Source organism: Bos indicus, chromosome 9 (genome assembly GCF_029378745.1).
Source record: "Bos indicus isolate NIAB-ARS_2022 breed Sahiwal x Tharparkar chromosome 9, NIAB-ARS_B.indTharparkar_mat_pri_1.0, whole genome shotgun sequence".
Lineage (NCBI taxonomy): Eukaryota > Metazoa > Chordata > Mammalia > Artiodactyla > Bovidae > Bos > Bos indicus.
In genome coordinates, this window is record NC_091768.1 from 52957316 (window position 1) to 52984964 (window position 27649).

At 41.4% G+C, this 27649-nt stretch overlaps 1 protein-coding gene across 7 annotated transcripts in view; it reads right to left on the reverse strand.

Moving 5' to 3' along the window:
- The window catches only part of KLHL32 (kelch like family member 32), a 221254-nt gene that overhangs the window by 101357 nt on the left and 92248 nt on the right, over positions 1-27649 (reverse strand). For 6 of the 7 annotated variants that reach the window (XM_070796051.1, XM_070796048.1, XM_070796049.1 and 3 more), the window contains one exon: positions 24137-24244. The exons of the other annotated variant lie outside the window; for it this stretch is intronic. In XM_070796051.1, the coding sequence (XP_070652152.1) occupies positions 24137-24244 (108 nt within the window). The remainder of the gene's footprint in view (positions 1-24136; positions 24245-27649) is intronic. 7 annotated transcript variants of the gene reach the window in all.

A 27649-nucleotide genomic window follows, 5' to 3' on the forward strand; every position in this document is an offset into this window, starting at 1 on the left:
TTTATAGCTAGATGCACTACTGTCCCAAATTAAATTGGAATTTTATATAAAGAAGAAAGAGGGAATGGATGTTGTGCAGACAATCAAAGAACAGGCCACGACTCTTAGCAGAGTATCTGCTTACATAAATCTGCAATAAATGTCAACCATTATCTGTTTCTTTTTCACGTGACTGCTTTTGCCCTGAGTGAGTTAGGTGTGTATGTGTGTCTTATTTTATGTCTTACCTATGAGACTATGATGACAGGGTCCATCCTATTTCATGTTCATTGCTGTTGAACACCTTAGAAGAATACCTCAGGAATTATTTAGTAAAGAAATTTATAGGAGTAAAAAATACAGGTCCTGGAGAAAATGTTAGAAGATGTCAAAAGCCTCCATGAGAGAGCCTGGTCACATGCTAATCCGAATCAAGGATTATCTGGTTGAAAGAGCTAAACAAAAGGACACAACAGACATTTCAACTAACAGTCGTAGTAATGTGTGCAAATGAAGGTCACCTTTGGGCTGGATGTTCCATATGATGAATTTGTGATTTGATTACTGATTCCTTAAGTTTCAAATTCCATCAGGTAGTTTTCTTCCAAACATAGGACACTTGTACAAATTCCTACAAGATCTTAATATCAAACACTTAAATATACTGATTTTCAATTTATGAAAAAACAATCAACTTTTGCATCTATTAGAATACAAAAAAGGAGAAAATGAGACTTAATTTTCAGAATATCTTGAAAAAATGCTTAAAACCACAAAGGTAAAACAATAAAAACATACTAGTAAAAAAAAAAAAAAGTATGGTGATAATCACTTGGAGATTCTATTATTTTCCTTCACTAGTTTACACAGTCTCATTTGCTTCATTCGAAGTTTCTAAGGTTATAGGCAGATAGTAGAAGCATAGTCCCTAAGATGCTAAGAAGAAATCTTGGAATAGATAAGGCCACCAGTACTACATTACTGGGACTTCCCTAGTGGCTCAGTGCTAAAGAATCCACCTGCCAACGAAGAAGACACAGGTTCAATCCCTGGTCCAGGAAGAATCCCTGAAGAAGGGAAAGGATACCCACTCCAGTATTCTTGCCTGGGGAATCCCATGGACAGAGCCTGATGGACTATATAGTCCATGGAGTCACAAAGCGTTGAACATGACTTAGTGACTGAACCACCACCACCACCACCACTATATTACTAGGAAACTCCATGCTGCCCTACACAAATTTTATTACCATTAATGAAACTTTAAAAGTCTACATTTGTTGCTCCTTATTCTTCCTTTCCTATTTTAGGACACGTGAAAGGGTGATGGATTAAATACTCAAGCTAGGTGCTCAAGTAGAGAGAGAAGAAAGGAATCAGATGGAATTACTAAGCTGCTAAGATAGTAGTGGGCACAGGGTGCTATAGGAGCACTTGGCTGGAGGTGCTTCATTTCAATGGAGCTGTGAAATAACTCTTTACACAAAAAACTCGGTCCCCTCAGATTGCATGAGCGAGTCTCATTTTCTTTTGGCCCCTTTTCCATTTTCACAGTTCTGGTATTTCAAAGCTCTAAGATCAATAATTCTGTCAGATAGCCACTTCCAACAGTTTTCTTCATTGTGTTTAAATTAACAAAATATATTATTTAACAAGATGTAAAGATGAATTACATATACTTACATTACTTTAAAAATATGGCCTAATTATTTGAAAAGGCAGAACAAATTTTTAAGAGTTTCTAACTCCAAGAGAAAGAAGCAGTCCCAGCAATTAAATATAATGAAACATGAAGGTCATTACAGGTTATAAGAAACACCAAATTAATTATTAAGATTCACTTTTATAACCAGTGCTCTTTCAAGTGTGATGAACATGGGAGGTTTCATTCCATTAAGCTTTATGAATGAATCTGAGCTTTTCCATACAGAGCTAGTTTCTTATAATGCTAGTATGGCCAAAGGAAAAAGAAACATTCCTTTAAAATACTGACGTCCAAAGACGGAAGGTCTCTGGGAGAATGAATAGGCCTGGTGCCAATGTTCATTTATAGTTGGCTACTATGATGGCAACCCACTCCAGTATTCTTGCCTGGAGGATCCCAGAGATGGCGGAGCCTGGTGGGCTGCCGCCTGTGGGGTTGCACAGAGTCAGACACGACTGAAGCGACTTAGCATAGCATACTATGATGTCATTGCTGGGTGCCTGAGCACAGACAGAAGCAAAGAGCCAAAAGGAACCATTATGCTTTAGGCTATGACAGCGTGGGCACAGGATGCTGCAGGAGCACTTGGCTGGGAATGCTTCATGTCACTGAAGGAAGCTGTAGAATGATTTTTCACATGAAGAAATACCTCATTAATCTTCAATTCCATGTTCATTTGGGGAAGTCCTTGTATTTGCTTTATAAGAAATGGAAGTAAAAGTATGGCTTCAGGAGCCACTGTAGCAACATAGGCAAGTTATTGACATGTTTGTTTGTTTTTTATTTTTTTTTATTTTTAAACTTTACAATATTGTATTGGTTTTGCCAAATATCGAAATGGATTCGCCACAGGTATACATGTGTTCCCCATCCTGAACCCTCCTCCCTCCTCCCTCCCCATACCATCCCTCTGGGTCGTCCCAGTGCACCAGCCCCAAGCATCCAGTATCGTGCATCGAACCTGGACTGGCGACTCGTTTCATACATGATATTATACATGTTTCAATGCCATTCTCCCAAATCTTCCCACCCTCTCCCTCTCCCACAGAGTCCATAAGACTGTTCTATACATCAGTGTCTCTTTTGCTGTCTCGTACACAGGGTTATTGTTACCATCTTTCTAAATTCCATATATATGCGTTAGTATACTGTATTGGTGTTTTTCTTTCTGGCTTACTTCACTCTGTATAATAGGCTCCAGTTTCATCCACCTCATTAGAACTGATTCAAATGTAGTCTTTTTAGTGGCTGAGTAATACTCCATTGTGTATATGTACCACTGCTTTCTTATCCATTCATCTGCTGATGGACATCTAGGTTGCTTCCATGTCCTGGCTATTATAAACAGTGCTGCGATGAACATTGGGGTACACGTCTCTTTCCCTTCTGGTTTCCTCAGTGTGTATGCCCAGCAGTGGGATTGCTGGATCATAAGGCAGTTCTATTTCTAGTTTTTTAAGGAATCTCCACACTGTTCTCCATAGTGGCTGTACTAGTTTGCATTCCTACCAACAGTGTAAGAGGGTTCCCTTTTCTCCACACCCTCTCCAGCATTTATTGCTTGTAGACTTTTGGATCGCAGCCATTCTGACTGGCGTGAAATGGTACCTCATAGTGGTTTTGATTTGCATTTCTCTGATAATGAGTGATGTTGAGCATCTTTTCATGTGTTTGTTAGCCATCTGTATGTCTTCTTTGGAGAAATGTCTATCTAGTTCTTTGGCCCATTTTTTGATTGGGTCATTTATTTTTCTGGAGTTGAGCTGTAGGAGTTGCTTGTATATTTTTGAGATTAGTTGTTTGTCAGTTGCTTCATTTGCTATTATTTTCTCCCATTCTGAAGGCTGCCTTTTCACCTTGCTAACAGTTTCCTTTGATGTGCAGAAGCTTTTAAGTTTAATTAGGTCCCATTTGTTTATTTTTGCTTTTATTTCCAATATTCTGGGAGGTGGGTCATAGAGGATCCTGCTGTGATGTATGTCACAGAGTGTTTTGCCTATGTTCTCCTCTAGGAGTTTTATAGTTTCTGGTCTTACGTTGAGATCTTTAATCCATTTTGAGTTTATTTTTGTGTATGGTGTTAGAAAGTGTTCTAGTTTCATTCTTTTACAAGTGGTTGACCAGTTTTCCCAGCACCACTTGTTAAAGAGATTGTCTTTAATCCATTGTATATTCTTGCCTCCTTTGTCAAAGATAAGGTGTCCATATGTGCATGGATTTATCTCTGGGCTTTCTATTTTGTTCCATTGATCTATATTTCTGCCTTTGTGCCAGTACCATACTGTCTTGATAACTGTGGCTTTGTAGTACAGCCTGAAGTCAGGTAGCTTGTTTCCTCCAGTTCCATTCTTCTTTCTCAAGATAGCTTTGGCTATTCGAGGTTTTTTGTATTTCCATACAAATTGTGAAATTATTTGTTCTAGCTCTGTGAAAAATACCGTTGGTAGCTTGATAGGGATTGCATTGAATCTATAAATTGCTTTGGGTAGTATATTCATTTTCACTATATTGATTCTTCCAATCCATGACATGTTTGCTTTTAACATCATTATATTTTGAAAAAAGGGGATGACTACTACCTACTTTTGTAAAGTTTACATATAAGGATAAAATGGAATAATCCTGGTAAAAATTTTAGAATAATCCCTGGCATGTTTCACAGGGTAAGAAATATAGGTGCTACTATTATTATTGTTAATTCCATGAACAGAAAATAATTATTCACAAATAATGACTTCTATTTCTAATGTTTACATTGTCTACTACAGACCAGGTGCCATGTGAGGTAATTTCATACATGTTATCTCTCTTTCTTACACTGTTCCCCACTGCTCACTCCTGCAAGGTAAATATTAACCCCCTAAGGCAAATGAAGAAACTGAAGGTGGAGAAATTCACCCATTCAAACAGAAAAATCTTTTGTGAGTGCTGCACTGTCGAGGCACCTTTCCAGGCACTTTGGGTATGAACGTGAACAAGACAAACATGGTTCCTCGGTGTTCAGTGCTCACACTCCAGGCTCTGGCCTCCAGGATAGACTGAGGTACCATCAACTGGCAAGAGTGAAAACAAAGGAAGAAACAGATTTGAAGGAAACAGCAAAAGTCCCATTTTGGAGATATGTTCAATGTGTGGCTTACTGGATGGCTATTGGTCGTCCAAACAGAGATATCAAGTAGTCAGAAATATATGAGTCTAGTTAGCAAACTGTAAGTCCCAGACCAAATTTTTCTTTCACATACTTTTTGTATGGCCTGTGAGCTAAGAAAAAAAAACGGTTTAAGACAAAAATTTTACTTGCATTTTTAGAATTTTATTTCATTCATTAATAAACTTAATCTTTTAGAGCACTCTTAGGTCCACAACAAATTGAGCAGAAAGCAGAGTACCACATACTTCCTAATCCTGCATATGCATAAGCTCCACCATTACAAACAGTTCCCACCAGGATGGTACATTTGTTACAATCAATGAACCCATACTAACACAGTATTAGCACCCAAGCTCCATAGTTCATATTAGGGTTCACTCTTGGTTTGGGGTTTAGATGAACATCCAGAGTGAGTACAGAGTATTTTCACTGCCCTAAAAATCCTCTGTGCTCTGCCTTACTCATCCGTACCTCCCCCAAACCCCTGACAACCACTAATCTTTTTATTATCTCCATCAGTTCAGTTCAGTTGGTAAGTTGTGTCCGACCTTTTGCGACCCCATGACTGCAGCACGCCAGGTTTCCCTGTCCATTACCAACTTCCGGAGCTTGCGCAGACTAACATTCATTGATTGAGTCAGTGATGTCAGCCGACTGTTTCATGCTCTGTCGTCCCCTTCTCCTCCCGCCCTCAATCTTTCCCAGCATCAAGGTCTTTTCAAATGAGTCAGTTCTTTACATCAGGTGGCCAAAGTATTGGAGTTGCAGCATCAGTCCTTCCAATAAATATTCAGGACTGATTTCCTTTAGGATGGACTGATCAGATCTGCTCACAGTCCAAGGGACTCTCAAGAGTCTTCTCCAGCACCACAGTTCAAAAGCATCAATTCTTCGACATTCAGCTTTCTTTAGAGTCCGACTCTCACATCCATACGTGACTACTGGAAAAACCATAGCTTTGACTAGAACAGACCTTTGTTGTCAAAGTAATGTTTCTGCTTTTTAATATGCTGTCTAGGTTGGTCATAGCTTTTCTTCCAAGGAGCAAGCATCTTTTAATTTCATGGCTGCAGTCACCATCTGCAGTGACTTTGGAGCCCCCCAAAATAAAGCCTGTCACTGTTTCCACTGTTTCCCCATCTATTTGCCATGAAGTGATGGGACCGGATGCCATGATCTTAGTTTTCTGAATGTTGAGTTTTAAGCCAACTTTTTCATTCTCCTCTTGCACTTTAATCAAGAGGCTCTTTAGTTTTTCTTCACTTTCTGCCATAAGTGTGGTATCATCTGCATATCTGAGGTTACTGATATTTCTCCCAGCAATCTTGATTCCAGTTTATGCCTCATCTAGCCCAGCATTTCTAGTACTTTGCATACAAGTTAAATAAGCAGGGTGACAATATACAGCTTTAATTACTCCTTTCCCAATTTGGAACCAGTCTGTTGTTCCATGTCCAGTTCTAACTGTTGCTTCTTGACCTGCATACAGATTTCTCAGGAGGCAGGTATTATCTTCATAGCTTTGCCTTTTCTAGGATGCCATATAGTTGGAATCCCAAAGTATGTAGCCTTTTCAGATTGGCTTCTTTCACTCAGCAGTAAGCACTTAAGTTTTTTCCAGGTCTTTTCATAGTTTGATAGGTCATTTCTTTTTAGTGCTGAATAATATTCCATTGTCTAGATATACCGCAGCTATCCATTTGTCTATTGAAGGGTGTCCTGGTTGCTTCCAACTTTTAGAAATTATGAATAAAACTGCTATAAACACCTGTATGTGTGTTTCTGTGTGAATGTTAAGTTTTCAATTCCTTTGGGAAATACCAAGCAGTGTGACTGCTGGATTGCATGATTAAGAATATGTTTAGTTTTGTAAGCTGTATCTTCTGTGAACATTGTCCCCCAATCTGTGGCTTGTATGCTCATTCTCTTGATAAAACTTCTGCAGAGCAGGTTGTAATTTGAATGAAATACAGCTTATCAAATTATTTTTTTCATGAGTCATGCCTCTGGCATTGTATCTAAAAAGTCATTGCCATATCCAAAACCATCTAAGTCATCTAAGTATTCTCCTGTCACCGTCTAGAAGCTTTATAGTTTTACATTTTACATTTAGGTCTGTGATCCATTTTGAGTTGATTTTTATTTGGGCATAAGGTCTGGCTAGACTCATTTTCTTGAATGTGAACGTGAGCTGTTTCAGCACCATTTGTGAAAAGACTATCTTTGCTCCACTGCATTGTCTTGCTCCTCTGTCAAAGATCCGTTGTCTATATCTATCTGGGTCTACTTCTGGTTTCTGTATTCTGTTCCACTGATCTATTCATCTATTATTTCCAGCCAATACCACAGTGTCTTGATTTTGCTTTATAGTAATTTGAATTCAGATAATGTCAGTCCTCCAGTCGTTTTTCTTCAATGTTCTATTGGCTCTGGGTTCTTTGTCTCTCTCCACTGAACTTTTAGGAACAGTTTGTCAGTATCAACAAAACAACTAACTGGGATTATGATTAGGATTGCAAGGGAGAATGACATATTAACAGTGTCGCATCTTTCTATCCATAATCATGGAAGCTCTTTCCATTTATTTAGTCCTTTGATTCCTTCTATCAGAATTTTGTAATTTTCTCACACAGATCTTGTTCATATTTTGACAGATTTCTTCCTAAGCATTTTATTTTAGGGTGCTAATGCCTAAGAATGCTTTTAATTTTTTAAAATAGGTTGGAAAACGTGAAAAGATGAATAATATGCTAATATATTAAAAAATATCCAGCTGAGCTATATCAAATCCTAAAATATGATGCTGTTGAAGTGCTACACTCAATATGCCAGCAAATATGGAAAACTTGGGAGTGGCCGTAGGACTGGAAAAGGTCAGTTTTCATTCCAATCCCCAAGAAGGGTAATGCCAAAGAATGTTCAAACTACTGCACGATAGAATTCATTTCACATGCTAGCAAAGGTGTGCTCAAAATTCTCCAAGCCAGGCTTCAACAGTACATGAACCGAGAACTTCCAAATGTTCAAGTTGGATTTAGAAAAGTCAGAGGAACCAGAGATCAAATTGCCAACATCCATTTAACTTATTTAAGTAGTCACTCAGTCATGTCCAACTCAAGCGACCCCATGGACTGTAGCCTACCAGGCTCCTCCATTCATGGGATTTTCCAGGCAACAGTACTGGAGTGGGGTGCCATGTCCTCCTCCAGGAGACTTTCCCTACCTGAGGATCGAACCTGGGTCTCCTGCATTGCAGGCAGATGCTTTACCATCTGAGCCACCAGGGAAGCCCGTTGGATCACAGAAAAAGCAGGAGATATCCAGAAAAACATCTACTGCTTCATTAACTACGTGAAAACCTTGACTGTATGGATCACAACAAACTGTTGAAAATTCTTAAAGAGATGGGAATACCAGACCACCTTTCCTGCCTCCTGAAAAACCTGTATGCAGGTCAAGAAGCAACAGTTAGAACCGGACATGGAACAACATACTGGTGCAAAATTGGGAAAGGAATATATCAAGGCCGTATATTGTCACCCTGCTTATTTAACTTACATGCAGAGTACATCATGCGAAATGCCAGGCTGGGTAAAGCACAAGCTGGAATCAAGATTCCCGGGAGAAGTATCAATAACCTCAGATATGCAGATGACACCACACTTATGGCAGAAAGTGAAGAGGATCTAAAGAGCCTCTTGATGAAAGTGAAAGAGGAGAGTGAAAAAGTTGGCTTAAAACTCAACATTCAAAAAAAAAAAGATCATGGCATCTGGTCCCATCACTTCATGTCAAACAGATGGGGAAACACTGACAGACTTTATTTTCTTGGGCTCTAAAATCACTGCAAATGGTGACTGCAGCCATGAAATTAAAAGATGCTTGCTCCTTGGAAGAAAAGCTATGACAAACCTAGACAGCATATTAAAAAGCAGAGACACTGCCAACAAAGGTCCATCTAGTCAAAGCTATGGTCTTTCCAGTAGTAATGCATGGATGTGAAAATTGGACTATAAAGAAGGTTGAACGCCGAAGAATTGATGCTTTTGACTTGTGATGTCGGAGAAGACTCCTGACAGCCCCTTGGATTTCAAGGGGCAGTCCATCCTAAAGGAAATTGGGCCTGAGTACTCATTTTAAGGACTGATGCTGAAGCTCTAATACTTTGACCACCTGATGCAAAGGGCTGACTCACTGAAAAAGAGCCTCATGCTGGGCAAGATTGAATGCAGGAGGAGAAGGGGATGACAGAGGACAAGATGGTTGGATGGCATCACTGACCCAATGAACATGTGTTTGAGCGAGCTCCAGGAGATGGTGATGGACAGGAAAGGCTGGCATGCTGCAGTCCATGGGGTCACAAAGAGTCACAAAGACATGACTGAGTGACTGAATAACAAATGTAAAAAAATATGAAATTCAAATTTCAGCATCCATAAATAAAGTTTTGTTGGAACATAGCCATGTCATCTATTTACTTATCTGTCTCTGGCTGTTTTCATTCCATAACAGCAGAGTTGAGTAGTTGCAACAGAGCTGGATATGGCCTGCAAAGGCTGGATTATTTATTATTTGAACCCTTAAAGAAAAAGCTTGCTGATCTCTAGTCTGGAGTACAGGTGGGGACTAGCAGTCAAGAGCATAACGTTGTACCAAATAACATGGGTCTAGATGATGGTATTGAGGAAGCTGTTTAGATATAAACAGGAGGGTTTTGACACACGAGGAACTCAGTGCCTACAGAAGGAGGTGCAAGCAAAGACACCTGAAAAGGAACGATGGGGAGGAGAGCTGGGGGGAATAAGAATAAGAACCCACAGAGTGTGGTGTATTCACAAAACGGCTTCAATGGAGAGGCAGGTTGACTGTGTTGAATGCAGCTGAGTGGACACGATGCAATCAGTCCAGCAATATCTGTGACTATCAGATCAGTTTCAGCGGGATGCTGAAGATGGCAACTTCCAGACCTGATGAATGGAACAGGGAGTAAAAAATGATGAAGAGTAAGTTTATGCAACTCTTTTCGTAAGTTCCACTGTGAAGGAAAGCAGAAGAATAAATGGTAGTTGAAGAAGAAGAGAAAAACAAGAAAGGGATTTTTGAAAGATAAACAATAAAGCATGTTTTTACACTGGTGGGAATACACCAGTGGAGGAGAAACTGATGACAGAAGAGGCAGACATGAGGATTCAGGATTGATGTCTGAGAGGATAAGAGGAAGGAGGATCCAGAGCTTAAGTGGAGAGATTAGCCTCTCACAAAGCAAAGATGTCTCCTCCAGCATAAAAGATACGGACACACAGAATAAGTGCACAGAACCTGGGAAGTTTGGGGATTCGATGGTGAAAAGATATATTTCCTGTATGCATGTTTCTCAATGGAAGAGGAGTTTCCCTTGTGCTATGTGTACCAGGGCAGGATAGTGAGAGGGCGACAGGGTTTGAAAAGAGGAGAAGAAAAACCTAGCAGGAAGAGGAGGAAAGCAAATTTAGCAAGGAAACAAATTAGCACTGCCTGGCTAGGTGAGCATCCAACTGAAATTTGGGAATCTGAATTTGAAGTGAAAATGCTAACTTTTTTCAGCAACAGTCAGCGGAGTTGATACTTGTAGTGGAATTCAGTCAACAATTCTCTAAAGCTGCCACAGGCTGGAATCATGCTTGAGTCCCTCTAGGTCAGTGGCTATATTCTTTGGGTTGTGCCAAACTGTTTCTACCCTGATACCCATATGATAACATAAGGATGCATGGTTGTAATCAATTTTTCAAGAGCTGCATTTATTCAAATACCATATGTCAAACGGCTACCTTTTCTCCCTGCAAAGTAAACTGCAAGCAGTACTTGATAAAGTACTCCAGCTCAATAATTCATTCTCCTGTCTGAACCAGTGTAACTTCTGGAACACTGAGCATTCTCAGATACTTCACCATGCTCCATACACTAACAACTGAGGCCCCATTTCCAATAAATGCAATGGTGTATTGATCTGTCATTTCACTGTCAGCCCACTTTGAGAAAGCATTCATGGCATTACTTCCATCAATACAACCCTAATGTCTTGTGAGTCTTGAACACATAGTAGGTGCTCATGAACCATTTGCTTTATTAATGGATCTCAATTTGAGGATAAACTATAAATGGTTTTTTATAAAGGATACAAACAAAATAAAGTATTCACAAATTAACTTAGAACGTTCAATACCTTTGAATTAACCCTTCATTTGAAATGTTTAGACTTCCCTGGTGGCTCAGATGGTAAAGCGTCTGCCTACAATGCAGGAGACCTGGGTTCGATCCCTGGGTCAGAAAGATCCTCTGGAGAAGGAAATGCCAATCCACTCCAGTACTCTTGTCTGGAAAATCCCATGGACGGAGGAGCCTGGTGGGCTACAGTCCATGGGGTCGCAAAGAGTTGGACACGACTGAGATGTTTGCATGATTATTCCACTCAAATGGAATATCAACTTGCAATATAAGTCTTCTCAAAAGCTTTGTTTGGCTAGTTAGGTTTTTGTCTTGAAATTAACCACGAAGCCCACATATGTTTGCTATCAGGTTGTTTTCTTTTAAAAAATCTTACATTCAGAATTATGAAACTCCCATCTATTACTAACTCAATAGAAATACTAAATGCTTCCAGCAGAGGGCTCAAGAATTCTTTTTTAAGACAAGAAGTTTATAAAATTCACTGTCCAATAGCAGCTGTTGCAAAACTTCAGAAGGCACTCTCACAAAAAACACGTTCTTCTTGATCAAGTGATTCCAGGTCTACAAATTTATTTTAAATAATCCAAACCTGTTTAAAAAAAACCTGTATTACAATAAAGCAGCATATACTATGAATTTATAGATAAATGTACTTTTATCTAATTCCAGAAAAGACATTAAATTATAATCACAAAAAAATCTATATTACTCAGGAGATGGGGAAAGGCCAGGGGAAAAGAACAGAAAAATAACATACAGTATGTTAGTGAGAATTTGAGTGAATATGGCTTTTCACTTTCATTCTTTATGTTTGTATAAACATCTTTTTCACTTTCAAAAGATGAAAAATAGTAACTTATCTTTACAAAATTTGCACACTTCTTAATTTTAGTTCTGAAAATAGGGGTGGGAAAAATTTAGGAAGCAAGTAGAATGGCTTATTTGTGGAACAACCTGGGATTCTGGAGACACTCCATTTTTGGAGGCAGAACTAACAGGATGTAGCACCACTTTATTCATGCCTAAATAACCCTAAAGTACCCCCTGGGATTCCAGAAATTTTCAGATAGGGCTCCTAAATATTTTCATTCACTTTTCTTATTTACATATACTCATTTTCAGCAGGATCTGAGGCATCAGTACAAGCATTTAAAGATTAGAAACGTCATTCGAGCCAGGAGAAAATAGGAAACAATGCGATGTTTAGAGGAGAGATACGTGTGTATATATGTATATGTATCTTCATAACTATTAATAATGGCCTGCAAATACGGCTCTAAGCCTCCTAGCATTAAAATCAAAAAAGAAAATGTAGCCTAATACAAGATAAAAAGATGAAAATACTGAAATGAACTCTAGATTCTCCAGGCCCTGAGATCTAATGGAAAATTTCCTTCAGACATTATGACTATCATTGAATGACCTATCTGGTGATACTTTTAATACCAACATAAGTGTATTTTGTAAACTTTGCATAAAAAGTAAAAGTTAATAGAGATTCTTCAAAACTCAGATGTAGTTTTCTGATTTTCTCCCTTGATATCTTGATTTAGACATAAGATTTAGAGTAGATGAGCAGTGGTTCTTAAAGCAGGCAGTACAACCTTATAGGCAGCAATTTGGAAATGCATACAGATAGTTTTAGTTGCTCCAGGAAGGGGAATACTATTGGCCTTTATTGGACAGCAGCCAGGCAAACCACAGGACAGCCACCAAATGCAAAGATGGACACGTGTCTGCGTGCAAGCTCAGTCGTGTCCGACTCTTTGCAACCCTATGGACTGAAGCTCATCGAGGCTCCTCTGTCCATGGGATCCTTCAGGCAAGAACACTGGAATGGGTTGCCATCTTCTTCTCCAGGGAATCTTCCTAACCCAAGGATTGAATTATTTACCACTGAGCCACTTGGGAAGACAGACATGTAAATAGGTGAAAAACTTGTTTATAAAACCCTAAGCCCAGAATTGAACTCTATTTTACATATAGACAAATTTCTATTTGTTTTGCGTCAAGATATACTGAATTTTCCAGGAATGCTACCACAATAAAAACCAAGAGAAGACTACTGTTTTGTTTTGTAAGGAATTTTACAGAAAGTTGTTCAGTACTTCAGAAAATCATGTTGCCTAGGGCATGCCCTTGTGGTATCTCTGTTTCCAGCAAAACATCCTTTTGTGTCACTCCGCATCTCTATGCAGCATGAGGATTCTACCTGTAGCTGTATACAGGCAACTGTTTCATTATGTCTTGTGAAGAGTTTTGCTCCAGCCTCTACATACTGAACTGCACATTATTTTCAATATACTTTATTTCCTTCTGTTTGTTATTTATATATGGTTAAGATATTCTTGGCTTCCCTGGTGGCTCAGATGGTAAACAATCTGCCTGCAATGCAGAAGACCCAGGTTCAATCCCTGGGTCAGGAAGATCCCTGGAGAAGAAAATGGCAACCCATTCCAGTATTCTTGCCTAGAGAGTTCCATGGATGGGCCATAGGCTACAGTCCATGGGGTCGCAAAGAATCAGACATGACTGAGTGCCTAACACACACACAAGATATTCTTACTAGTGTTTAGAGTAATTTGTGTGGGTAAGTTATATTATTAGGAATTTCATTTCAGGATAGTAAAGGTGGCCTTGTATATTAAGGGTTGATAGATGTGGTTGAGAACCACCAAGCCAGACTGGCAGGCTGCGTATCTTCTGAGAATTCGTTGTATGTATAATTCCTCCCAGTCAACTTTTAGTGAGAGCTTTCTAGCAAACAGGCTGAGGCTGGAATGTAATTATTCTCTTTTGCTGAATAAGGGGAAAAGTTCATGTCCTTTAAAAAGCTATCAATAGGCTGACATCTTCTTATGATAACTAAAGAGCTAATCAAGAATCTCCACTAAATATACTGGTAAGCTCCCTCCACTCAGATGATTTCATGAGACACCTAAAGGAAGGGTCACAATTTCCTTAGGGAATGATTCGGAATATAGCCAACCTTCAGAAATTCCAACGATCAAGAAAGAACACAACTGTAATGATGTCTGCTTAGAAATACTCTGAACAGGAGTTGCTACTCATCTGCCATAGCAAAGGAAAAACTCAGATGGACATGATGAAATGAAAAATGTCTAGCAATGGGACTTTCTGCCAAAACCGAGAGAAACAAGTGCACAGAAGTGTAAAATCCACCCTGAGTTAGCTTAATGGGGCTGACCTACTCTTTTGAGTTACTGAATATTATTTTTTTCTACTTTGGAGGACATCAAATAGAAAAGAAAGGATTGTTTATTGCTCCACTTGTGACAATAAAGCCATTATCAAGAGCACACAGGAAACATTTCTCTTTCTATTCACCATCCTGGCAGTAAGGTGGCACTGGGAGGTAGAGTGTGGGAGGGAGAGAGGAGGACCCAAGGAACAAATCCAGCTCATTTAAATAAAGTTTTGTATAATGAAGACAAGGTTAAAACAGAGAGGGGTCACACGCATCCTTGTCATCTAATATTATCTCAGATATCCAGAGACCCTCTGAGTGTCATCAGTGTGCATGTTCTGTATGCATGAGCTCAAGTCCCTTAGTCCACAATGGGTCTTGCAGCACAGAACTTATGCCAAGAAAGATTATAAATGCTGTGAGCATACTGTTCAAACACATTTTGTTTTCAATAAGTGTCTGAGTTTCACAGTGTGCCAAAGGAAAATGTCTGTGTCTAAAATGTGACTATCACTCAAGCAAAATGCTACAGGAACACAATGGAGTCCGTCTCCATTTTTGATGTGTGGTGACAGCTCTCAAGCCCCACCACTCCCTCTTCCCTGCTTGCTCCACACCTGGGGGAAAATACAGGAAAAGTCTGAGGTCTCTCTCCCTTGATGCTGGTGGAAAGTTCAAACCACACAAGCCTCTGGCTACATGGAGAATCCTCCAGCCCCACCTCCTAAGCACAATAAACACCAACGCTGATCAATCACCCCTACTTGCCCTCTGAAGACATATTTGGACCTACTGGAACCCACGCTTTTAGCCCCAAAAGCCTCACTATGTGAATGAGAAACGCTTTCCTATCCGCTTGGTCCATGTGTGCTGTTATCAGTCTCAACACTGCAACAAACGCTGAGTGGGTGACGGGCCATTCTGTTTCTGCAGAGTGACTATCAGAAAACTAAGAAATCCTAAATTTACAAATTGTTAAGAAAAAGCCAGGAAATAACTTTTTTTTAAAAATCAAAATCATCAGTTTTATTACCAAATTGGAAAGCTGACCTCAGAAGTGTGGCCACAGTTAGACTTCCTCTCTCTGCAACATTTTAGACATTGCTATGCTGAGCAGATGGCTCTGTAATGCCTGCAGTACAAACCACAGCCTGAGTCTTCTCTGAGCAGACACACACAGGGATTTCATGAGGGATAAAGGGATATGAGTCAATACATGAGTCTGAGTAAACTCCGGGGGTTGGTGATGGATAGGGAGGCCTGGCGTGCTGCAGTCCATGGGGTCGCAAAGAGTCAGACACAACTGAGAGACTATACTGAACTGAAAGGGCTAACAGGCCGGCACAGGCAAACTGTCAGTTAAAACTGACCCTGCTCTACAGGCAGGGGCGCTCCCACAGACCTTCACCTTGAATTGCTGTCGACCATGAGGAACAGACAGGCTTTGGGTCCACTGACACTGTTCTTGGGTCCTCAGCTGAGAAAAGTAAGCTTCTGGGGTCAGGCAGGACCGGAACTTTTAAAATCTCACTTCTCAGTTTTTCACAATACATGTTTAGGTCCCCAACCTGTCCTTATAGTTTTGACTACCTAACCACATCAAGGATTTATCATTTTACTTGACATCCTGAGAAGCCATAAAAATTTCATTTGGCATATGGTCCCTGTCTGTCAAGTTGGTTGACACTTTCTAGGAAGCCACACATGGAAACCTGTAACATCCTCACCCCAAAACATTAAGCAGACACATCTGCTCATTTGTTTCAATAATCCACTGATTTAAAAAAGAGAGAAAATCTCTCTAAAGGCAGTAATATAGAGTTTCAAAAGATCCAAGAACGTGAAAACTCACTGATGGAATTCAAACTTATCCCCTTCATTTCACTCTTCTCAAACTTTTCTATGTCAACAGTCCAGTTATGGACTCTGGCACAACTCCGACAAGAATTAAGGTAAGAAGAAAATAATCACTTTCTGCACAATTCAAAATATCCTTCCTTAGACTGTGGATTGTAGACTCTGTGCTCTGGAGCCTAGGGCACAGGGTGCATACCCTGGGGGCCTCTTACTTGCCAGGCTTCTGTAGGTACTGCCAGGTGAAGAAAGAATTTTGCAGCTAAAGTATTTAAACCACTGAATGGTCCTAATGCTACTCCCAAGAGAAGCATTTAAAAAATATTTCTCCCAGATTTTTTCCATGTGCTAATAACATTTAGTTCCACCAGGTTATGTTTATAATAAGTAAATCTGATGGGGACTTTTTCTCATGTAAAGTGACACATCTTTTCCTGAAGGAATGGTTTATGAGAAGGCAGTTCCAATTAAGATTCCTGTCACTCTGCTGCCAGGCCTGACACTCAGGTCTCCAGAGAAAAGTATTCCACTGCAGAGAATAAATACACTTTCAATGATCATCAAAATAAGGCTACAGTGTCTGCCTTATCAGGGCTATAAAAAAGTCACATGAACACATTAAATAAACAAATGAGAATCAGGAAGAAAACCTTGACTATACAAGAGCAAGAAAATTAAGGAACTATGTCTTCTAGTTTTCAATTCCTGATTACATGAGCACAGTTATAGCTAAAAAAAAAGTATTTCTCACTTCACAGAATGTCACACTTCCCTAGATTTCCAAAGCATTCAAAATATTAACACTAATAGTTATACAAAATGTCCTTGTTGAGATTCTACTAAAGCATTCTCTGCACCAGGGAACGGTAATCAGGATGTGTGTCCCCAGAGATAGGTTCTTCCATGATGCTGAGGAACCAGAGGCTGGAGCTACTGGATATGAAAAGAAAAGCAAGAAAACAACAGATATCAAAGAGTCCTTTTCATCTGCCCAGATACGGTGTGCCTGGTTCATGGCTGGCAAAGTTAGCAGTACCTAGAGGGGTACTCTGGGAAATTCAAAGGGGATTACAAACCTATCATTGAGTGCACAGTTTCTCTCTTTACTGGGTTTCTGGAAATGCTCCATCAGGCAGCAAGGGACAGAACACATGGAAGGGAGAGTTCTCAGGAAAGTTAAGAGGAAGCCAACGAGCTTGAACCCCTTGCTCTATTATATGGAAGGCATTTAGTCCCTGACGACTGAGCGACTTCACTTTCACTTTTCACTTTCATGCATTGGAGAAGGAAATGGCAACCCACTCCAGTGTTCTTGCCTGGAGAATCCCAGGGACCGGGGAGCCTGGTGAGATGCCGTCTATGGGGTCGCACAGAGTCGGACACGACTGAAGCGACAGCAGCAGCAGCAGCAGCTCAGCTGGTAAAGAATCTGTCTGCAATGCAGGAGACCTGGGTTTGATCCCTGGGTTGGGAAGATCCCTTGGAGAAGGGAATAGCTCCAGTATTCTGGCCTGGAGAATTCCATGGATCCTATAGTCCATGGGGTCACAGAGTTGGACAGGACTGAGCAACTTTCACTTTATCACATTATCGGCATATAGTCTTTCGTCCTTAACATCATGGCAGCCAGAGTATTAATACAGCAAACTTTATTGTAGTTCTCAGTCCTATTTGCTTTCATTTTGGGCCCTTACCTACTTAAATTCCAAGAGGCATAATCAAAGACCTTTAGGACTACATGTTCTTCTGCTTGTTGAGCTGGTGGCTCAGACAGCAAAGAATCTGCCTGCAATGCACAAGACCTGGGTCTGATCCCTGGGTTAGGAAGATCCCCTGGAGAAAGGAATAGCTACCCACTCAAGTATTCTTGCCTGGAAAACTTCATGGACAGAGGAACCTGGTGGACTATAGTCCATGGGGTCACAAAAAGTCAGACACAACTGAGTTACTAACACTTTCAGTTTTTTTTCATTTACACTTGCTGAGCAGTGCTCATATCTTTATGAAAGGGTCTTGATGTTAGGTGCTCCTCACTGACTGGCTGGGTTTTCTGAGGCATGATCTGAGGCAAGTAACATCTCCATTAGAATCCTTCTTTAAAAAAATTTTTTTTGAAGTGTAGTTGGTTTAAAATCTTGTGTTAGTTTCTGCTGTATAGCAAAGTGAATTAGTTATACATATAAATATAACCACTCTTTTTCAGATTCTTTTCCCATATATGTCATTACAAAGTACTCAGTAGAGTTCTCAGTGGGGACTTGCTCGTTATCTATTTTATATATAGTAGTGTGCATATGTCAATACCAATCTCTTTTTTAAAAAAAGTTTTATTTAATTTTAAGTGGTGGAAAGCTGCTTTATAATTTTATGTTGGTTTCTGTAGTACAACAGTCAGTATTACAGAACAACTGTACTGTGAATCCAGTTATAATTATATATATATATATATATATATATATATCCCATCACTCCTGAGCTTCCTTCCCTCCTCCCATCCCTAGACAGTTTTTTCCCCCTTCTTTTTCAGATCTCTTCTATCAGGACTGGACTGAAATAGGAATGGACTCCTGGCCAGAGTTGGAAAGCAAGGAGATTGAGGGACAGCAGGGGAACAGGATTCCCTTTGCTCACCGGTAAGTAAAAGGTGGCATTTCCTCAGGTTCACTTTATCTTTTTCTTCCTCTGGCAGATCTTGCCAGTGACAATTTTGCATCATACCCTTTGCTTTTAACCTAGCTCCTGGAGCCAGCCCAGAACAGGACTTGCAGTCTGGCTCCTCTGCTCTCCATGGCCAGTTCCACTGTGTACAGCTGTGCAGGGTCACTCACGAGCACTGCCACGCATGCGGGGCTCTGCTCAGGTGATGACCCAAGCAGGGTGTTCCCACAGGAAGGGCACGCCTCTAACTAGTGTGAAGCCAGAGTGCATGTGTGCCTTGATAAGAAAAGCGCATGCATTTTCAGAGGATGTATTAGCATTAGGAGGACAATTTGATTTTTCTTTAAAATTTCCTGGATGATATCTGTGACCAATTTTAAGAAGGCTATGCTTTAGAACAGTGTGTAGGAGGAACACACACACACACACACACCTTGTTACACAGTGGTACTCATTCATCACACCCACTCTATACTTTCAATTTTCTTCCCAAGGCAGTAACAATTTTTAGGCACTTAAAATACTTAACATTTTATACTATGCTTACTACAACAGACTGAAGGTATAATCAACTATCAGGAATAGCTTAGGTAGATAATTTAAATGTTAACCCAAGATTTTTACAAATCTACATACATATCATGGCTGAAGACCATCTTTCAGCAAATGTCCACAATAGTAAATAACAAGAAACTGAAGAACCATGCTTTTATTTATATTTTTATTCTAAACTCTTTGCTTAATGTTCATTTCATTTCCAGAGTAAGACAAAGCTCTTTTGCATTTTCCAAGTATACTACAATTCCATTTTTTGCCGTCATCTATGTTTATATTTCAAAGAGAAAACAGATTTATCATAAAGTCATTTTGGTGTTTAAGAAACCAAACTGCCATGAATGTTGTTCAAGAAAGACTGTACCAAACTTCCACCCTGCAGCAAAGAATAATCACACACAAAGTACAAATGCAGCAACTCAGAGCCCTCATGAACTCAGCACTGGAAAAGCACCCAGGTCGGGAGAACCATCAAAAAGAGTTCACTTTCTATTTTTTTTCCTTTTTTAAGATTTTATTAATACATTAATATTGGATGTTATATCACTATAAGGGTTTTGTTATCACAATGCCATTCAGTACATGTGAGGGCTTACTGTGTGCCAGGCACCAGGCAAAACAACTTACCCAGGTTACAGCCTTAAACGTTCACAGCAGCCCTAGGAAGCAGGTAGGATTTATGATCCTCACCTTTGAAAAGTTCCAAGGTGATACATGTGAGCCCCCAGATACAGCTCCAGACAACCAGAAGATATTTTCAGAAAAGGTCTACTTGTGGGACAAACCCCAACTACTTCCCCAAGATCAGAATGTCCATCACATTCTCCACTTGGCCCCAGTCCTAGGATCCAAACCTGGCCCCCATCTTGAGAAAACAGAGAACTGCCCCCACAGACCCTCCAAGGTCTCCCCTTAAGGCTGCTCCCAAGAAGGCCACAACACCCAAGGGCCCCTCACCTGGACGGCTAGTCCATCTCCTCTCTTGGGGTTTCGAGGCCGAGGCTGTTTATTTCGCTTCATCCTGTCCTGGCACTTGGTGCAGCACTGTATACAAGATGGCTTAATAAGGCAGCCAAGGCCCCTGGGGCCTGAACACCTGAGCAGAGCACCAGCAGGATTGGCTTGCTAGTTGCCAGTGTCTCACAATGGTGACTTGCACCCAGGCTGTTCTATTCTAGGCTGCTGCTGCTGCTAAGTCGAGTCAGTCGTGTCCGACTCTGTGCGACCCCATAGACGGCAGCCCACCAGGCTTCCCCGTCCCTGGGATTCTCCAGGCAAGAACACTGGAGTGGGCTGCCATTTCCTTCTCCAATGCACAAAAGTGAAAAGTGAAAGTGAAGTCGCTCAGTCGTATCTGACTCCTAGCGACCCCATGGACTGCAGCCTAACAGGCTTCGCAGCCCATGGGATTTTCCAGGCAAGAACACTGGAGTGGGGTGCCATTGCCTTCTCCCCTATTCTAGGCTAGTAGTGCCTAAAAACAGTTTCTCATGCTCCACTCCAACTCTGGGCCAGACTATTTCTGAGCTTACTTTTGAGTTATTAAGGCCCATCACTCCAATAGTGGGCTTCCCAGGTGGCTCAGTGGTAAAGGTCTGCCTGCTAAGGCAGGAGATGCAGGTTCACTCCCTGGGTTGGGAAGATCCCCTGGAGAAGGAAATGGAGTCCCACTGCTGTATTCTTGCCTGGAAAATCACATGGACAGAGAAGCCAGGTGGGTGACAATAAGAGGGTTGCAAAAGAATCAGACACAACTGAGCGACTGAACAGCAAACTTAATCTTGGAGGTGACATTGATTATAACCAACCTTATGTGAAGATACTGAGGTTCAGAGTCGTGCCAACTGAGATATTCAACTGATGCACAAGGGCATCCCTCTTTCCTCTAAAGGAACCTGCTGCTGCTAAGTCACTTCAGTCGTGTCCGACTCTGTGCTACTCCATAGACGGCAGACCACCAGGCTCCCCGTCCCTGGGATTCTCCAGGCAAGAACACTGGAGTTGGTTGCCATTTCCTTCTCCAATGCATGAAAGTGAAAAGTGAAAGCGAAGTCACTCAGTCGTGTCCGACTCCTAGCGACCCCATGGACTGCAGCCTACCAGGTTCCTCCATACATGGGATTTTTCAGGCAAGAGTACTGGAGTGGGTTGCCACTGCCTTCTCCCAAGAGTTCGCTTTCTAAAACGTCCAAATACTTCCCCATCTCCTTAATCAAGGTATAACAAATATGACTTAATTTTTTCTTAATGACATAGAGCATTAAGAAAGGGCTAAGAATAAATGAAAAGGATTCAAAATTAGGAGGACTGGGTTTGACTCACTGGGTCAAACCTGGGAGATTGATCTTAGTCATTTACTGCACCTTCCAGGGCTTGTCGTCTTTACAACAGGATCACTAAATTCCTCAGAGCTGTCTAGAGTATTAGGCTACACAGCACACATGAAATGCCCAGGGCAGTGCCCTTGTTCCTGAAGAGGGTGCTCCACGAAATGCCAGCCCACTTCCTGTCCCTTCAGTGCACAGTCTGAAAAGATGAGTTATTGCTGTATATGCTGCAAGACTGTCACCTCTGTGTGACATGTTGTGGGATGCAACATCAAGAATGGGTCACTGGGCAGAATAAATGCAACTCTGTCTCCCCCCTAGAACTTTGTTCTAAGTGCACACACACACATTTGTTCTTCTGCAAACTTCTTCCCTATTCCCTAGCAGTCTCCTTACCCTTCAAAGGGCTTCCCTTGTAGCTCAGCTGGTAAAGAATCTGCCTGCGTTCTCTGTGAAGGTTTGCATTGAGGAACCAAGTTAACCACATCCTCTCCTTTGTCCCCACTGTGTCTCATATTCTGCTATTATGCTTCCCACCACAGTAGGACATGGAATCATGTATATGACTCTCCCCCACCAGGATGTGAGCCTGCCAAAAGCAGCAGCCCTTATTTTAGCACAGAAGACACTGAACATAAGTTGGATGAAATGAAATTAAATAACAAAACACTATAAAAGAAGATAAATAACTACTCGGTATCTGGTCTGACGTAGTTGCTGCTGCTGCTGCTAAGTCACTTCAGTCATGTTCGACTCTGTGTGACCTCAAAGACGGCAGCCCACCAGGCTCCCTTGTCCCTGGGATTCTCCAGGCAAAAACACTGGAGTGGGTTGCCATTTCCTTCTCCAATGCATGAAAGTGAAAAGTGAAAGTGAAGTCTCTCAGTCGTGTCAGACTCTTAGCGACCCCATGGACTGCAGCCTACCAGGCTCCTCTGTCCATGGGGTTTTCCAGGCAAGAGTACTGGAGTGGGGTGCCATTGCCTTCTCCACTGACATAGTTGAGTAGCTCTCAAATGAAAGTAGGGGGTGATGAGGGTGGGCAAAATGGGTGAAGGGGGGGGTCAAAGGTACAAACTTTTATAAGATATAAAAGTTTTAAGATAAATAAGTCCTGGGTTGTAATGTACAACATGGCAACTATAGTTAACAATACTGTACTGTATACCTAAAACATGCTATGAAAGGAGATTTTAAAAATCCTTATCACACAAAAAAATCTGTCAACTTTGTGTGGTGACAGACATTAATTAAAACTTATTACAGTAATTGTTTTGATGTAAATCATTCTGTTGTACATAGTGAAAATCACTCTGTTGTATACCTACAACTAATACAATGTTATATGTCAGTTACATCTCAACTGGGACTTCCCTGGCAGTCCAGTGGTTAGAACTTCACCTTCCAATGCAGGGAGTGCAGGTTCGATTCCTGATCTGGAAGCTAAGATCCCACATGCCTCGTAGCCAAAAAACCAGAACATAAGTAACAGAAGCAATACTGCAACAGATTCAACAAAGACTTTTTAAATGCTCCATATCAAAAATAAATCTTAAAAATATTACATCTCAATTTAAACATAATTCTATAAGGATGGGTTTCGTGTGTTCTAATAGTTGTTTCACTAACATGCAATGAGGTAAGAAAGATGAAGCTTCAGATCTCTGTTCATACTGTTCATATGCAGTCTTGTTTTGATTTTCTCTGACAGTCATACACTAACATATGTTAGTTGTCACCATTACTTTCATTTAAAAAGCAAGAAATAAAATGAATGTGCTCTGGAGATTCCTGTAGGTCCTCTAATGATTTTAGTGCTGAACAAACTTTGGCTTTTAAACCATCACATTCTAATCTGAGGCCCTGACCCTGAAATAAATGCAGAGGATAGGGTGCCAAGATGTTAGACATAGCTCTTTAAAGCTTTAATTTGGTCTTTTGGACTTCCCTGGTGGCTCAGAGGTTAAAGCATCTGCCCACAATGCAGGAGACCTGGGTTCAATCCCTGGGTCAGAAAGATCCCCTGGAGAAGGAAATGGCAACGCATTCCAGTATTCTTGCCTGGAGAATCCCATGGACGGAGGAGCCTGATAGGCTACAGTCCACCGGGTTGCAAAGAGTTGGACACGACTGAGTCACTTCACTTTCACTTTTGGTCAATAAAGCCATGATTGAGTCACTGAGCTTCAGTGAACTGATAACAACGAAAATTCGAGTTATCTTGCAAACTCTCCCATATGATAATCCCTTAAGATATTTAAAAATCGTATAAGCAAGCCACTGAGCTAAGATTAAAATACCATGTTTCCTGGGTCATATTTAAAATCAAAGTGTTCTACTTACCTTTCTATTATTTTAGTTATTAAGTGGAGGCAAAACTTTTTTTCAACATTGACATGAATAACAAGAAAAATACCTAGACCTCATTCCTCAAGGATAATCTCCTCTGGTCATGTGAAGTTAAGCCTCTCGGATGACATCTGGTACCATACCTGTCCTGTGTATGCAAACTCCAGAGCCTGCTTTAAGCCAAGACTGGTCACACCGTGTAAATTCACCTCGTCAGCACCACTTTCCACCATACAAAGACTGAACATGGCCTGAGGTAGGAGAGAAAGGAAGACAGTTACGGGACTTAAAAAGCAAGGGAACACAATGAAGTCCTAGAGAAATTAAGAAAGAAACAAGTTAAAGATTGATTTTGGTTTCTGAAATGCTTCCACAAGGCTTCCTTCACACAAGCCACTGCAAATCACTCTGGTGTCCGGTTACAGTAACACACAAAGGGCCCTGCGTGCCTCATACACAGAGGAGCATTGAATCCCGCAGCTGTTCTCTGGGGGTGACTTGGGTTCAGGTTCTCTCCCTGAACTCACTGTCTCCATCCTGGGGTCCCACAGCTAACCTAAAATGGGGAGCATTCCCAAACTTTCTTGCCAAAAGGACACAGAAAGCAGTGCCTTGTTCCCAGACTTCTCCGCCTTTCTTCCCTGCCTCATTTCAGTGACGCATCTCTTTCCTCACACCTGACATACATCACACTCTATTCCAGTGGTTCTCAAAGTGTGGCCCCTGGGTCAGCAACATTAGCATCTCCTGGGAACTCCTTAGAGTATAAATTGAATGGGGCTCTAACCTAGACCTTGGAGAAGGAAATGGCAACACACTCCAGTGTTCTTGCCTGGAGAATCCCAGGGACAGGGGAGCTGCCATCTGGTGGGCTGCCGTCTATGGGGTCGCACAGAGTCAGACACGACCAAAGCGACTTAGCAGCAGCCGCAGCAGCAGCAACCTAGACCTTGGAGAAGGAAATGGCAAACCACTCCAGTGTTCTTGCCTAGAGAATCCCATGGACAGAGTGGCCTGGTGGGCTGCTGTCCACAGGGTCTCACAGAGTCGGACACGACTGAAGCAACTTAGCATGCATGGATGCACTGGAGAAGGAAATGGCAACCCATTCCAGTATTCTTTCCTGGAGAATCCCAGGGACAGAGGAGCCTGGTGGGCTGCCGTCTACGGGGCTGCACAGAGTCAGGCACGACTGAAGCAACTTAGCAGCAGCAGCAGCAGCAACCTAGACCTGGAGGAGGAAATGGCAACCCACTCCAGGATTTTTGCCTGGGAAATCCCATGGACTGGGGAGCCTGGCGGGCTACCAGTAACCTGGGTTGTAATAGGCTATCCAAGTGATTCCGAAGCTTACCAGAATCTGAGAACCACTGTCTTAAGATATTCAGTGAAAATCAATCTGCCCCCAAACCAGTTCTCCAAATGGCCAACGGATTGAAAATCAGTTTGTCAAATGAAAACTTTGAAATTAAAAAAAAATGCAGGAATTTCCCAGCAGTCCAGTGGCTAGGACTCTGTACTTTCACTGTCAAGGGCACGGGTTCAATCCCTGGCCAAGGAACTAAGATCCAATAAGCCACGTGGTACAACCAACAATAAATAAATAAAATTTTAAAAAATGAAAACCACTAATTTGTACACTTATAACAAGTTCAACTTAACAGGTAATAAAGATAATATTCTATTTTGGACCACTGATGATGAAATACACTATTTAGAAAACTGTACATCCATGTAGTGAAGAATTAACCTTATCCAAAGGACCTCTCCAGGCCTAAGAATATCCTGCCTGAAAGGAGTATCTCTGTTCTCTGGGGCTATGACCACTGACAGTATAACAACATGATTTATGATGGGAGCTTTGGTTCATACTGTATCAGCTGTGACCTCCAGAGGAGCAAGGGACCAAAGCTAGTAGTCTGACCTCCAGGAGAGGCTAGAGATGAAAGGTCAGCCACACAGGATGACTGTGAGTAAACACCAATAAAAGCTCTGGACACCGAAAACCTGAGAGAGCTTCCCGGGCTGGCAGTCCCCCGTGCATACTGTCACAGAGTCTGGGCAAGAGCGGGTAAGGCTAGGACTCCACAGGCGGAGGAAGGCCGGATGATCCATGTTGGGTCCCTTTCTGGACTCTGCCCTTTGTGTCTCTTCCCTTGGCTGGTTCTGATTTGTTCAGTGCATTTGCTCAGCCGTGTCCGATCTTTGCAACCCCATGAACTACAGCAAGCCAGGCCTATGTGTCCATCACCAACTCCTGGAGTTTACTCAAACTCATGTCCATTGAGTCGGTGATGCCATGCAATCATCTCATCCTCTGTCGTCCCCTTCTCCTCCCGCCTTCAATCTTTCCCAGCACCAGGGTCTTTTCAAATAGTCAGTCCTTCACATCAGGTGGCCAAAGTACTGGAGTTTCAGCTTCAACATCAGTCCTTCCAATACATATTTAGGACTGATTTCCTTTAGGATGGACTGGTTGGATCTCCTTGCAGTCCAAGGGACTCTCAAGAGTCTTCTCCAACACCTCAGTCCATAAGCATCAATTCTTCGGCGCTCAGCTTCCTTCACAGTCCAACTCTCACATCCATACATGACCACAGGAAAAACCATAGCCTTGACTAGACGGACCTTTGTTGGCAAAGTAATGTCTCTGTTTTTTAATATACTATCTAGGTTGCTCATAATTTTTCTTCCAAGGAGTAAGCATCTTTTAATTTCATGGCTGCAGTCACCATCTGCAGTGATTTTGGAGCCCCCCCAAATAAAGTCTCACATTGTTTCCCCATCTATTTGCCATGAAGTGATGGGACCAGATACCATCTTAGTTTTCTAAATGTTGAGTTTTAAGCCAATTTTTTCACTCTCCTCTTTCACTTTCATTAAGAGGCTCTTTAGTTTTTCTTCGCTTTCTGCCATAGGGGTGGTGTCATTTGCCTATCTGAGATTATTGATATTTCTCCCAGCAATCTTGATTCCAGCTTGTGCTTCATCAAGCCCAGCGTTTCTCATAATGTACTCTGCATATAAGTTAAATAAGCAGGGTGACAATATACAGCCTTGACGTACTCCTTTCCCAATTTGGAACCAGTCTGTTGTTCCATGTCCAGTTCTAACTGTTGCTTCCTGACCTGCATACAGATTTCTCAGGAAGCAGGTCAGGTGGTCTGGTATGCCCATCTCTGTCAGAATTTTCAACAGTTTGTGGTGATCCACACAGTCAAAGGCTTAGGCATAGTCAATAAAGCAGAAATACATGTTTTTCTAGAACTCTCTTGCTTTTTCAATAATCCAGCAGATGCTGGCAATTTGATCTCTGGTTCCTCTGTTTTTTCTAAATCCAGCTTGAACATCTGAAAGTTCGCAGTTCATGTATTATGGAAGCCTGGCTTGGAGAATTTTGAGCATTACTTTACTAGCATGTGAGATGAATGTAATTGTGTGGTAGTTTGACCATTCTTTGGCATTGCCTTTCTTTGGGATTGAAATGAAAACTGACCTTTTTCAGTCCTGTGGCCACTGCTGAGTTTTCCAAATTTGCTGGCATATTTGAGTGCAGCACTTTCACAGCATCATCTTTTAGGATTTGAAATAGCTCAACTGGAATTCCATCACCTCTACTAGCTTTGTTCGTAGTGATGCTTCCTAAGGCCCACTTG